Here is a 14,827-nt window from a genome sequence, read left to right as displayed (position 1 = left end):
CTCCAGTATATTATGCTGGAACTTTTCATATTGCAGCAAAATAGTGACTATTTTTCAATGACTTTGCAAATAATTACCAGTCCGAAAACTAGCGGGCCCGTGATATTTTTACGCCGCCAAGGCATGTTCAGATCGTCGTGGGTCGCTTGATCTAATTCTGAACATTGGACAAGATGGAATAAGGTTCATCGCCAATTGTATACATTATTTGTTTAGTCCGTTTACTTATGATGAATAAAATGGTTTAATGCTCCTGTGATGATAGATCCCCTCTTAAGCGTTTTTTATCCAAGCTTCAAAACTCTAGCATAAGGTACACAACTATAGTCGACTTAAACTATGATATTTAATCAGGTAAGAGACAATTTTGGTTTAAAAAAAACACTCAAAATAGCACCACCTTTTGCAGGACGCTCTTGCTTTACTTACATTTTTTATTAAACACACCCTTCTCAAGTTTCTTTGTTAACATTTTAGTATAGCCATGTTTATAGTGGCAACAGACCAAGCGATGACCAGGAGTCTCAAGATTCACCCAACGAAAGGAATACTGATTAGGCTCCACCCAATCTTGAGTTAATTATAACATCTTATGACATAACTTTAACATGGCCAAAAACTTAATAGCCCGGTTGGCCAAGCTAGAAAAATCAACTTCCTGTGAGAAGTGTTTTTTTTTCAAAACTGCTTTTCCAAAAAGTATTTACGGAGAAGCAGTTTGTGCTTAGCTAATAAATATGAAAAGCACTTTTAAATAATAATTTGTGTTTGGCCAAGCTTTTCAAAAAGTGCTTTCAAGTATCAAATTACAAATTAGAACATGAGAGATTTACTTAATAGTTAATATTATGTAAGTAAATAAATAATTTCAAAATTTTATTATGAAAGATAATAATTAAGTTTTTTTATTTTATTTAAGTAAAATATGATAATAAAATGAAAAAGTACTTTAATTCTTTCAAGATGATTTAAATAAATCAAAAAATTATTCAATAAATATAAAAGCATTCACCCTAGAAGTCACCATATATTATTAGAGAGCTATCCTAAAAAAAAAAATATTTATATATTAAAATCCCAAGTATTAGGTTTAGAATAAGTAAGGTTATTTTGGAATATACTACATTTTGCTAAGGGTATTTTTGGTAAGACGAAAATTCAAAACTATACTTCCGGAGAGAAGCTATTTTTTTCTGTTTCTCAAAAAATAATTCTGCTTCTTCTCAAAAGTACTTTTTTTTTTTTTTCAAAAAAAGCTTGGCCAAACACGTCAAGTTTAGGAAAAAAATACTTTTTTGAAAAAAAAAATCACTTTTGGACTAGGAAAAAGCTTGGCCAAAAAGGCTATAAGAAGGGCAATTAAATAGTATATCACCAAAAAGCTGCTAATCCTGTCCAACATTGTTACTATAAAGCTAAACCTTGATGCACAGACTTCACATCACCATATGTCCTTATCTCCCTTCGCCTACATAATATCATAAGTGAAAGTTAGCAATTTGCAAATGCTGAAATTTACCATTTTTTAAGCAGTAGTACAGCCCAGTGGAAAAGGTAATGCTCCTAGAGCAGTACAGCACCCATTATCCCCCGGATCCTAAAGTAGATGATCAGGTTTACAAAAACAGTTTCCAGGTTCACTTCTTGGGCTTAATCAAAACTAAATGTCATTTCTGCGTTCATTTTCTCACAAAGCATGTTCCAAAGAGGGAAAAGAAACTTCTTAGGCAGTGCTGCTTTCATTTACCTTTTTCTCCTCTTCAAATTATTCTCAACAAAGTTAAAAAATCACGAGCCAAAGAAGCATCACACACATTATGTAATCTGCCAGCAAGCAATGCTAGTTACATAATCATGACATAGTAACACTCATTCTACCATAGGTGAATGAATTTCAGTTTGCAAAAATTGTGAGTTCTATGGCACTATTGATTAAACGGTAGGTGGGGAGAATTCTATGGAACTTTTTACCTATTTCTCTAAAAATCAAGAGATGAGGTAGAGAGTACAAATCATTTGAAACACTGGAATTCATATAAAAACAATAAGCAATTAAAGAACGTCTATCTAACAAATAAAGCTATCATATTGCATATAAAGGAAAGTGTATTACCAAAAAATTATGTTCAGGGAGATTTCAAAAGTAGAAAGCGTACTCTAAAATAATTGGCGAGCACACAACAGATGCATCAGTGAAACTACGACAATTTCAAATTTCTCGTGTGCGGGCCAACTTGCGCCACACCTTGACAATTCCACGAGTAGCTGGTACCTCCCACCAGCCCAATTACAAGGTAACGCCGCCCACAGCAAATGGTAAGAAGTCACCTAATATTTTTACTTCCGCTAGAATATGAACTCAAGTCTCCAAGGTTTGCACCCACTTCATTTGCCACAAATTTGGGTCCCCAAATTTCTCGTCTTCTTTCTTTACTCTTGCTTCATTGACCACCCAAACCCCGCATATAAAAATAATACAGAGTTGACAAAGAACTGATAAATTAAAGGACGCCTAATCTCTTAGCATTGGACAGCACAGGAGGAATCTGTGACGGCTGGGTGTGGTTCAGATGAGCCTATGAAAGTGAGAATGGAGAAATAAAGATCAGAATAAGGGGAATTGGAACGAAACCAAACCTTGAGGCCACGGGAGAGGGGACAAACTAAACTTGATGAAGCACAAATTAGGGATGACATGTTTTTCATGAAGGGATTAAGACAAAAGACTAGGAAATTTAGGTTGAGTGCAGCAGCAGCAACATGCAGAGAGAGAGAGAGAGGGAGAATCCGTGTGAGTGTGTGTGTGTGTGTGTGTGAGAGAGAGAGAGAGAGAGAGAGAGAGAGAGAGAGAGAGAGAGAGAGAGAGAGAGAGAGAGGGAGAGGGAGAGGTGAGAGGGAGGGAGGAAAGCCCTCGAACGAACCAGTGTCTTGGCTAAGGTCTAATGCACCAAGTTTTCACTCTCTCCAGGTTCACAATCCTGAAAGAATTCCTAAAAAACAGAGCCACAATTGCTCTTGATCCAGTGGCTAGTTTTCCTAATTTCAGAGTCTATAAGTATTAGGACAAGTTTCTCTTCAGAGATTTATTTGACAAGGACAGCAACTTGGATATCACATATAGTTTAGACATATGTTTCAGGTCCTCCAATGCTTCCTTCATCTCAAATAATCACACTTTACTTGCAACTCAAATATTTGATCACTCTAGTATTCAACTAATAACATTATCTCATACAAACATATTTTGAAGTTCAGTAATTAATCAAACTTGAACTTTCAAGTGGTTTTCCTTTATAAAAAACTTTTCAACCCTTTATTTTTAAGATTTTCTTCTACTACTTATACAATTTTAAACAAAATTAATATCTTGAACTGCATGTTGTGTCAAATAGTGTTGCATAAAGTTAGATACGAATAACATTTAGTCTAGACGAGCTTATATCTACCATCAACAGCTAGTTGGTTCTTAATGAATGCTAATTTGTCGCGACTAATCTAAACCTTGCAGCAGCCTAATGAGTTAAAACTCATGAGGTTTTCTATGAGATCGTTAAAGTCATGAAACTTGAAGACTAAAGCTAGAAATTTCAGCATGCCAAAATATAAACAGAATTAAGGAATGAATAGCAGTTCTCATTACCCTAGGCCTGACGACTGGGAAATCCAAAGAACCTTCTAAACTTCGCACCACCTTAGCTTGAAAATACAGCTTTTCGCCATCAGATGTCTTGACAGTAAGAGTAATATAGAAATGGAAGTCACGACAGCCACTTCCATTCACCTTCAGAATTTTCCCGACCACATATTTAGCGCCCTAATATTAGTACAAGGGAACGCTTTTAGCTTTCTAGAGAAAACAAAAGGAAAAGAACAACTGGAAAGACAATAGAAACTGTGAATAGAGAATACCTCTCGAGCATTGTATGTATCAAGTGCCTTTTGAGCATAATCTTTCAACTCCTTAACATTCTCAGGATTCTTTAAGTAACCTGTCATGGGCCAGATGGTCACCATCGAGCATCCACTAGGACAATCTTCATCTTTAATGTCAAAGCCCTAGCAAAGTACAACTCAACCAATCAGGCACAAACATCACCTACTGCATGCACCAGAGGCATAGTTAACTTATAGTAGTAAGAAAGACATGTAAGAGCTAAATAATAAAGCAAGAAACAAAAGAAGGTAGAGACATATGTATATACACATAACTGCAAATATTGGGATTAAGCAGAAGAGATAATATTTGTGTGGTGACAATTTAGGAAAGATACAAAATACTAATTGAATATACCTGGCTCTCTTTGATTTGTTGGCGGTACCTCTGCCAAAGAGCTTTGTCCACGTTCTGATTGCAGCAAGGGCAAATTCCTTCTAAATAATACTTCATGACGGGAGTAGCTATAGTATCCTCCTGAATTTCGCAATCCGAATCCGATTCGGCTGATAAGTCTCCGCTTTGACCTTTATCTCCATCTCCATCTCCATCTCCCTCGCTCAGCTTTTGTTTCTTCTCCCGCGGCAAATCCGATGCGATTGACAAGCTTCCTTTATCTCCATCTCCATCTCCCTCGTTGAGCTTTTGTTTATTCTCCGGCGGCGAATCCGATGCGATTGACAAGCTTGATTCTGGTGGTGATGGTGGCGGCGGCTGCGACTGCATGCTTCTCTCGAACGAAACAATTACAAACCCTACACCAAATTGGGGAATTACAGCATTGCGTAGTAATTGGCCATGGGCGTAATTACACATTTTGACATGTTAGTAATTACTTAGTCACTATGTAATTTAATTATGTATGTAATTTATTTAATTAGAGGAGTGTAATTACACTCTCGAATTTTAGGGATGAAAATTGGTGTTGATTACATTATGTAATTATAATGTTACTTTTTAATTTTTTTTCTTTTTGTTTTTATTTTAATTTGTTTTTTACTTTTCCTTCTTCCTTTTACTATCCACTCATTAGCTAATACTGAGTCTCCAAAATTCAAAGCCGAAAAGTACAATTAATATAATTTCCATAGCAAGGTTTTAATTGCAGACTCATTATTATATGCAATCATGACATCATGATTAATTTTCTATTTCATTCTTAAGCACATCTCCGTTAAAATGATTGTCCCAACCATCATCATCAAGATTATCTAATTCCATGACTACTACTGTATGTAAATATTAATAATAGACATACCTTACAATTGGTCTTTTCCCTACAATGATCCTCACGCCTTATAATTTGAAGAATGACACAGTAGTCACGGCTTCTAATGTACTCACGCCGACACAATATTTTTGTCTTCTAATATTCTTTCCTGAGAGAACCAAGCTGTAAAATATATATATATATATATATATATATATATATATATATATATATATATATATATATACCTAAACTTATAGCTGTATAAGGTTTGGGCCCAAATGTTTTTTTCAATCCCTATTATTATCTAAATTTATTATACTGCTCCCTGGTATATGCCTAATTATAAATTAGGCCCACTAATTGTTTATGTAGTATACCATAATTTTCTACACTAGCTTAGTATTTGACTTAATAACTATCAATAAAATTACTTCTTCAACCTCACGATTAATTAGTATATAACTATATTTCAGGTTATTACAGAGGTGAGGCTATGCGTTCGCGATTGGGCATCGCGTTCGGGAAAGGGAAACTGGTTGGTGAGGATTTTTGCCTTCGCATTTGCGAAGTGTGGGCCACGTTCGCGAGGCTCGCCTAGTAAAGTATCGCGTTCGCGAGCTGTGACTTGCGTTCGCGAAGGGGAAGTTTTGGACAACACAATTTTGTGCTTCGCGAATGCGATGGACCTATCGCGTTCGCGAAGAAGAAACCACTAGACAGAAAGTTTAAGTTCTGAAAATGCGACTTCGTCCCATTTTCTCTTTTTGACGAATTGGAGTTCGGGAAGAGGCAATTTTCGAGAGATTTTCAAGGAAAACAACGAGATAAGTGTTCTTAACTCAATTTTGGTCAAATTACCCGAATCAATGGTTGTTTTTAACATTTAATTGGTGATTTAAGTTGGAAGATTTAGAAAACCCTCTTGGTTTAAATTGACGATTTGAGGGTCGAGTTGATGTCGGAATTTGGTAAAATTTGTATGGTTGAACTCGTGGTTGAATGAGCGTTCATATTTTGTAATTTTTGTCAGGTTTCGAGATATGGACCCCATGAGTGATGTTTGGGTTAAATTTAAATATTTTGTTGGAAAATTTGTATTTTCATATGGAATTTATTCCAATAATTTATATTGACTGAATTGAATTAATTATGACTAGATTCGAGTAGATCAGAGTCGGAAAATCAAGGGAAAGGCATTCTTACTGAATGATTGAGCGTGGTTTGAGGTAAGTTGTCACGACCCAATTTCACCTATAGGTCGTGATGGCGCCCAATACTACAGCTAGGCAAGCCAACCCGTAATTTAAAATAACCAAGAAAATAAGCAACTATTAATTCAACCAATGTATGTGCCAAGACCTGGTATCACAAGTGTTTGAGCATTCTAGTAGATTATACAAAACCTCAAATACTGTCTGAAATAAAAATAGACAGAATGTAAATATAAGAAGGGACACCGGTAGCTGCAGAAAGGCTCAGAAAGGCAGCTCACCACTATTCCTCTAGATAACGTGGGTGTAAGGCGATAGGTCCACCACTAGTACTTGCCTCAGGTCCATGCACAAAAAATTACAGCAAGTATAGTATGAGTACATAAACAACGTATACCCAGTAAGTATGAAGCCGAATCTCGAAGTGCTAGAGACGAGATAGCCGACTTTGACACTCACTATGGGTCAATAATAATAATTAAAATAAAACTAAAATATCTAAATCAGCATGATTCACAGAATATAACAATAATTTATTTAATCAGCAGAAATAATTAAATTCCTTCAAATGCAACAATTCTCAATATATTAATTAGATTCCAATAAATTTTCAAATTTATCAATTAGTCTCATTTACAAGAATAACAATAATTCCTTAACAATCAGGAATAATAATTCTTTAAATTCCAAAGATCTCCAATTTATCAATTAGCTTCACAAGTTACAATAAACTATCAAAGTATCGTGTAATTATTATTATTAAGCACAATTTCTGCCGAGGTTGTTCGGCCCGATCTAGAATATCGTGTACACTGCCGAGAGCCTGGTGCGTACGTAGCCCCACAATTAGCAACAATTATTACCTTAATTACCTATGCGGTAATTTTCCCCTCACAAGATTAGACAAGAGACTTACCTCGTTTTGCTCCAATTTAATCCAATAGAAGGTTTTTTTCACGATTATCCAACTCTGTCTAGCTTGAATCTGGCCAAGAATAATTCGATACAATCACTAACAATTTTAGGAATCAATTTCATAAGAAAATACTACCTTTTTCAATAAAAATCCGAAATTAATTAAAAATTTGTCTGTGGGGCCCACATCTCGAAATCCGACGAAAATTATGAAATCCGATAACCCATTCAATTACGAGTCCAACCATACCAGCTTCACTCAAATCCGACTCTGAATCGATACCGAAATCTCAAAAATTTGTTTTCTATGAGATTTCAAAAAAATTTCAAATTTCAATCTCAAAACACTAATTACATGGTGAAAACAATGATATATTTGTGTATATAGACCAAATCCGAGTTAGAATCACTTACCCCAATGTCTTTCCTTGAAAATCTATCCAAAATCATCTCTGCTCAAGCTCTAATTTGTTAAACATGGTTATAAAACTACCCAGATAGCCTTCGGAACTGTGCCTCGATCGTGGCTTCGATCATGGACCTCGAGCCTAGGCCTCGATCGTGGCTTCGATCATAGGCTCGATCCTGGACCTCGGTCATGGCCTCGATTATGGCATCGAGCCTGGTCCTTCGATCATAGCCTCGATCATGGCATCGAGCCTGAGCCTTCGATTGTGACCCTCGATTTTGGGTCTCGATCCTAGCCCTCGAGCATTGCCTTCGGTCATGACCCTCGAGATGGACCTTCGATCGTGGCTTCGATACTGAGCCTTGTCCATGGCTTCGCCTCAGGCCGTCGACCCTGGGATTGATATCTGGGCTCGATCACATCCCAAAATATCCAGCAGAAGGAAAAATTACAACAGCTTTTTAAGTCTAACTTTTGATCCGTTAACCATCCGAAACTCACCCAAGACCCTCGGGACCTCAACCAAATATACCAACAAGTCTTAAAACATCATACGAACTTATTTGAAACCTCAAATCACATAAAACGACGCTAAAGTCATGAATTATGTTCCAATTCAAGCTTAATGAAACTTAGAATTTTCAACTTCTACATTCGATGTCGAAACCTATTAAATCAAGTCCGATTGACCTCAAATTTTGCACACAAGTCATAAATGACATAAAAGAGCTATGAAAATTTTAAGAACTGGGTTTCGACTCCGGTATCAAAAAGTCAACTCCCCGATCAAACTTTCAAACTTAAATTCTTGTTTTAGCCATTTCAAGCCTAATTTAACTACGGACTTCCAAATAAAATTTCGAACACGCTCCTAAGTCCAAAATAACCATACAGAGCTGTTGGAATTGTCAAAATTCTATTCCGAGGTTGCTTTTTCAAAATGTCGATCGAAGTCAAACTTGGCCTTTTAAAGCCAACTTAAGGAACCAAGTGTTCCGATTTTAACCCAAACACTTTCAAATCCCGAACCAACCATCCCCGCAAGTCATAAATCATTAAAAGCACATACGTGAAGTTTTATTTTAGGGAACAGGGTTCTAAAGGTCAAAATGACCGGTTGGGTCATTACATTCTCCACCTCGTAAACAAATGTTCGTCCTAAAACGAGTTTAGAATTGTACCTGGAGTGTCGAATAAGTGTGGATATCTGCTCTGCATGTTTTCCTCGGCCTCCAAAGTTGCTTCCTCGACTGGTTGGCCCCTCCACTGGACTTTTACTACAGAAATCCTCTTGGACCTAAACTGGCGAACCTGTTTATCAATAATGGCAATTGGCTCCTCTTCATAACCCAAGATATTATCTAGCTGAACTGTGCTGAAGTCTAACACATGTGATAGGTCGGCATGATACTTCCGAAGCATAGATACATGAAAAACCGGATGAACTCCCGATAGGCTGGGAGGCAATGCAAGCTCATAAGCAACCTCCCCAACACGTTTCAACACCTCAAATGGGCCTATAAACCTTGGGCTCAATTTCCCATTTTTCCCAAATCTCATGATTCCCTTCATCGGCGAAACCTTCAAAAGAACTTTTTCACCTACCATAAATGATAAATCACTCGCTTTCTGATCCGCGTAGCTCTTCTGTCTGGGCTGCGCTATACGAAGTAGCTCCTAAATCAACTTTACCTTTTCCAAGGCATCCTTCACCAAATCAGTACCATATAACTTAGTCTCACCGGGCTCAAACCACCCGATGGGCGAACGACATTGCCGACCATATAAAGCCTAAAATGGAGCCATCTCGATGCTGGATTGGTAACTGTTATTATAAGCAAACTCGACCAAAGGCAAGAAACGATCCCACTGACCCCCAAAGTCAATCACACATGCCCTGAGCATATCCTCTAAAATCTGAATTGTCCACTCTGACTGCCCGTCGGTCTGTGGATGAAAGGTTATGCCGAGCTCTACACGGGTCCCCAATTCACTCTGTACTGCTCTCAAGAAATATGAAGTAAACTAAGGTCCTATATCTGATATGATAGAAATTGGCACGCCGTGCAACCGAACTATCTCCTGAATATAAATCTGGGCTAACCTCTCTGAAGTATACATAGTCACAACAGGAATAAAATGTGCCGACTTGGTCAACCTGTCAACAATGACCCAAACTGCATCAAACTTCCGCAAGGTCCGCGACAACCCAACTACAAAGTCCATAGTGATGCGTTCCTATTTCCACTCTAGTATAGTCATCTGCTGAAGTAGGCCACCTGGCCTCTAGTGTTCTTATTTAAATTGCTGGCAATTCAGACACCTAGCTACATACTCAACTATGTCCTTTTTCATTCGTCGCCACCAATAATGCTGCCTCAGGTCACGATACATCTTCGTAGCACCTGGATGAATAGAATATCGAGAACTGTGTACTTCCTCTAGGATCTTTTTCCTCAGTACATCCACATTAGGAACACATAGACGATCTTGGAGTCGCAGAACACCATCCGCGCCAATAGTAACTTCCTTGGCACCACCCCGTAGTACTGTTTCTCGAAGAACCATTAAGTGTGGATCATCATACTAGCGAGTCTTGATCTGCTCAAATAGTGAAGACTGAGCTACAACACATGCAAGAACTCGGCTGGTCTCTGAAATGTCCAACCTCACAAGTTGGTTAGCCAAGGATTGAATATCCAAAGCTAATGGCCTCTCCTCTGCTGAAATGAAAGCCAAACTACCCATACTCTCTGCCTTTCTACTCAAGGCGTCTGCAACCACATTTGCTTTGCCCGGATGATACAGGATAGTAATATCATAATCTTTTAGTAACTCAAGCCATCTGCGCTGTCTCAGATTTAGGTCTCTCTGCTTGAACAAATGCTGCAAACTGCGATGATCAGTGTAAACTTCACAAGACACCCCATAAAGATAATGCGTCCAAATCTTAAGAGCGTGGACAATCGCAGCTAATTCTAAATCATGTACTAGATAATTCTTCTAGTGGGGCTTCAGCTGACGTGAAGCATATGCAATTACTCGCCCTTCCTGTATCAATACACAACCCAAACCAACGCGTGAAGCATCACAATACACTATATACATCCCTGAACCGGAAGGCAACACTAACATTGGTGATGTAGTCAATGCTGTCTTGAGCTTCCGAAAGCTCACCTCACAATCATCAGACCATCGGAACGGAGCACCCTTCTGGGTTAATTTGGTCAAAGGTGCTGCAATAGATGAAAACCCCTCCACGAACCGACGATAATAACCTGTTAAACCTAGGAAACTCCTGATCTCAATCGCTGAAGTGGGACGATGCCAATTCTGAACTGCCTCAATCTTTTTGGGATCAACCTCAATACCCTCGCCCGATACAATATGCCCCAAAAATGCTACAGACTCTAGCCAAACTCACATTTAGAGAACTTAGCATATAACATTTGTTCCCGCAGCGTCTGAAGCACTACTCTCATATGCTGCTCATGCTCCTCCTTACTGCGCGAGTAGATCAAGATATCATCAATGAAGACAATGACAAACGAATCAATATATGGCCTGAATACCCTATTCATCAAATCCATAAACGCTGTCGGGGCGTTAGTTAAACCGAAGGACATCACCAGAAACTCATAATGACCATATCTAATCCGAAAAGTAGTATTCGGAACATCCGAATCCTGAATCTTCAACTGATGGTACCTCGAACTCAAGTCGATCTTAGAGAACACCCTAGCACCCTGCAACTGGTCAAATAGATCATCAATACGCGAAAACGGGTACTTGTTCTTAATAGTGACTTTGTTCAATTGGCGATAATCAATACACATCTGCATTGTTCCATCCTTCTTCTTCATAAATAATACCGGTGCACCCCAAGGCGATACACTCGGTCTGACGAACCCTTTGGCTAGTAACTCCTCAAGCTTTTCTTTCAATTCTTTCAATTTTGTCAGAGCCATGCGATACGGTGGGATAGATATAGGTTGGGTATCTGGAGCCAAGTCAATACAGAAATCAATATCACGATCAGGTGGCATACCTGGAAGATCTGAAGGAAATACATCGGAGAACTCCCGAACTACATGCACTGAATTAATAGCCGGAGCCTCTGCAGTAGTATCTCGAACATAGGCTAGATAAGCCAAACAACCTTTATCAACAATATGTTGAGCCTTTATAAAAGAAATAACTTGATTAAATGAACTAACAGACGAACTCTTCTACTCCAGCTTAGGCAATGCTGGAATAGCCAAGGTAACAATCTTGGCATGACAATCTAAAATAACATGATATGGAGATAACCAGTCCATTCCCAGAATAATTTTAAAATCGATCATCTTAAGCAATAAGAGATATGCTCTAGTTTCATAACCACAGAATGTAATAATACAGGACCAGTAGATATTGTTCACAATAACAGAATTGCCCACAAGAGTGGACACATAAACAGGAGTACTCAAGGACTCACGAGAAACACCCAGGAATGGAGCAAATAGAGATGACACATATGAATACATAGATCCTGGATCAAATAATACTGAGGCATCTTTGCCACAAACAGAAATAATACCTGTAATCATGGCATATGAGAACTTTGCATCTGGTCTGGACGGAAAAGCATAGAACCGAGCTGTAGCGCCAACTGGCTAGCCTCCGCCTGGCTGACCTCCACCTCTAGGACAACCCCTACCCACCTATCCTCCACCTCTTGGTGGTCGGACTACTGGTGGAGAAACTGGTGCAGCAATCATAGGATGCTGACCCTGCTGCACTGGTCTACACTACAGTTTGGGATAGAATCTCCGTATGTGACTGGGATCCCCGCCCTCATAATAATTTTTCGGTGCGATAAGTTGTTGTCTAGAATCCTGGCCCTGGTGACCTGAATACCCACTAGAAGAACCCTGAATAGCTGGTGGGCGATAAGAACTCTCTGATATAACACTGAGATAGGGTCGCACTGGAGCACCTCGAGGAGGTGGTGATGATGGATATGGGGGCCTGCTGGACTACCCTCTCACGAACTGACATCTGCCTCCAGACGGAGCACCTCTGAACTCTCCAGAATACCTAAATCGCTTATCTCTCGTAACCTGCTCTCGGCTCCGCTGACGTACACCCTCAATCCTGCGGGCTATCTCTACGACCAGCTCATAAGAAGTGCCCATCTCAACCTCTCGAGCCATAGTGGCCTGAATGCCAGTATGTAAAACTGCAACAAACCTCCCCACCCTCTCCGCCTCAGTAGGGAGTATCATAAGTGCATGGCGAGATAACTCAGAAAACCTCGCCTCATAATCGGTCATTGACATCTGACCTTGCTGGAGCTACTCAAACTGAAACCTCAACTCTTCCCTCTGAGAGGGTGGAATATACATGTCCAGGAAAATACGGGTGAATCTGTCCTAAGTCATGGGAGGAGAATCTGTTGGTCTGCCAAGAACATAAGACTGCCACCATCTACGGGCTCTGCCCTCTAGCTAAAAAGTAGCAAAGTCTACCCCATGAGACTCTAATATCTTCATGTTGTACATTCTATCCTTGCACCGATCAATGAAATCCTGGGGATCCTCATGTCGCTCACCCCCAAAGACAGGTGGATGTAGTCTAGTCCATCTGTCCAATAGTTTCTGAGGATCAACGGCTACAACTGGCCTGGGCTCAGGTGTAGCTGCTGCTACTGGATGGGCTTCACCCACGGGTAGTGCACCCTAGGTCTGATATACAACAGTTGCCTGTCCATGAGCCTGTGCGGTAGGGGTCTGTGCTCCCCCGCCTGCTTGGGATGTGGCTGGGTCTGCCAGAAATAAACCGGTCTGAGTCATATTATCCATGAAACGCAGCATACGGCCCATAACATCCTGGAAACCCGGTGCCAATGTGAAATCCACCTGAGCTGGCTCTGCCACAGGCACTTCACCCTGCTCCTCAATAATGGGATCCTCTGCTGGACCCACTGGTGGCATAAGAGGAATAGTCCTCGAACGTCCTCGCCCTCTACTACGGGCTGGAGCCCTCTCTCGGCCTCTGCCTCGACCTCTAGCAGCTAGGGGAGTAGATCTTACAGACGTCTCCGTACCGATCCACAAGACTCTATTAGGTCTACTCATAACTTGTGAGACCTACGTGAACCTAGTGCTTTGATACTATGTTGTCACGACCCAATTTCACCTATAGGTTGTGATAGCGCCCAACACTACAGCTAGGCAAGCCAACCCGTAATTTAAAATAACCAAGAAAATAAGCAACTCTTAATTCAACCAATGTGTGTGCCAAGACCTGGTGTCACAAGTGTATGAGCATTCTAGTAGATTATACAAAACCTCAAATACTGTGTGAAATAAAAATAGACAGAATATAAATATAAGAAGGGACATCGGTAGCTATAGAAAGGCTCAGAAAGGCAGCTCACCACTAGGCCTCTGGATAACGTGGGTGTAAGGCGATAGGCCCCCCACTAGTACTTGCCTCAGGTCCTGCACAAAAAGTGTAGCAAGTGTAGTATGAGTACGTAAATAACGAGTACCCAGTAAGTATCAAGCCTAATCTCGAAGTGGTAGAGACGAGATAGCCGACTTTGACACTCACTATGGGTCAATAATAATAATTGAAATAAAACTAGAATATCTAAATCAGCATGATTCACAGACTATAACAATAATGTATTTAACCAGTAGAAATAATTAAATTCTTTCAAATGAAACAATTCTGAATATATTAATTAAATTCCAATAAATTTTGAATTTATCAATTAGTCTCATTTACAGGAATAACAATAATTCCTTAACAAGCATGAATAATAATTCTTTAAATTCCAAAGATCTCCAATTTATCAATTAGCTTCACAAGCTACAATAAACTATCAAAGTATCATGTATTTATTATTATTAAGCATAATTTCTGCCGAGGTTGTTCGGCCCGATCTAGAGTGTCGTGTACACTGCCGAGGGACGTGCGACACGATCCATAGATGCATCTATCCTGCTGAGGCGTTCGGCCCGCTCCACAAGAAAGGAGGACATTTTCTTATGTACCTCCAGAAAGAGAGTATATTCATTATAAGATAAATTCAGGAGGATGAACAATTTCTTTTAACAATTTATTTATTTAAACCGAAAATTAAGCATATGAGATTC

At 39.4% G+C, this 14,827-nt stretch overlaps 2 protein-coding genes across 4 annotated transcripts; both read right to left on the bottom strand.

The window, feature by feature from the left end:
• Nucleotides 1-530: 530 nt before the first annotated feature.
• Nucleotides 531-5,328, bottom strand: LOC104112895 (uncharacterized). 3 transcript variants are annotated; one of them, XM_009622949.4, is made up of 5 exons: nucleotides 5,193-5,328; nucleotides 4,292-4,689; nucleotides 3,910-4,056; nucleotides 3,641-3,814; nucleotides 2,013-2,576 (listed from the first exon to the last, which is right to left on the bottom strand). In XM_009622949.4, exons 2-5 carry the CDS (start codon nucleotides 4,658-4,660, stop codon nucleotides 2,502-2,504), a joined length of 765 nt encoding a protein of 254 aa, XP_009621244.1. In that variant the 5' UTR covers nucleotides 4,661-4,689; nucleotides 5,193-5,328; the 3' UTR covers nucleotides 2,013-2,501. The 3 variants fall into 3 exon arrangements, with proteins under 3 accessions (XP_009621238.1, XP_009621244.1, XP_009621233.1); XM_009622943.4 differs by lacking the exons at nucleotides 2,013-2,576; nucleotides 5,193-5,328 and adding an exon at nucleotides 531-1,468 and having other exon boundaries at nucleotides 4,292-4,856; XM_009622938.4 differs by lacking the exon at nucleotides 5,193-5,328 and having other exon boundaries at nucleotides 4,292-4,885.
• Nucleotides 5,329-10,665: 5,337 nt separating this feature from the next.
• Nucleotides 10,666-12,997, bottom strand: LOC138895270 (uncharacterized). Its single transcript, XM_070179944.1, has 3 exons — nucleotides 12,721-12,997; nucleotides 11,731-11,841; nucleotides 10,666-10,733 (listed from the first exon to the last, which is right to left on the bottom strand). Exons 1-3 carry the CDS (start codon nucleotides 12,995-12,997, stop codon nucleotides 10,666-10,668), a joined length of 456 nt encoding a protein of 151 aa, XP_070036045.1.
• Nucleotides 12,998-14,827: the final 1,830 nt, after the last annotated feature.

The sequence above is a fragment of the Nicotiana tomentosiformis genome, chromosome 7 (genome assembly GCF_000390325.3).
Source record: "Nicotiana tomentosiformis chromosome 7, ASM39032v3, whole genome shotgun sequence".
Lineage (NCBI taxonomy): Eukaryota > Viridiplantae > Streptophyta > Magnoliopsida > Solanales > Solanaceae > Nicotiana > Nicotiana tomentosiformis.
The sequence above is the reverse complement of the archived record's forward strand: the minus strand, read 5'-3'. Positions and strand labels throughout refer to the sequence as shown.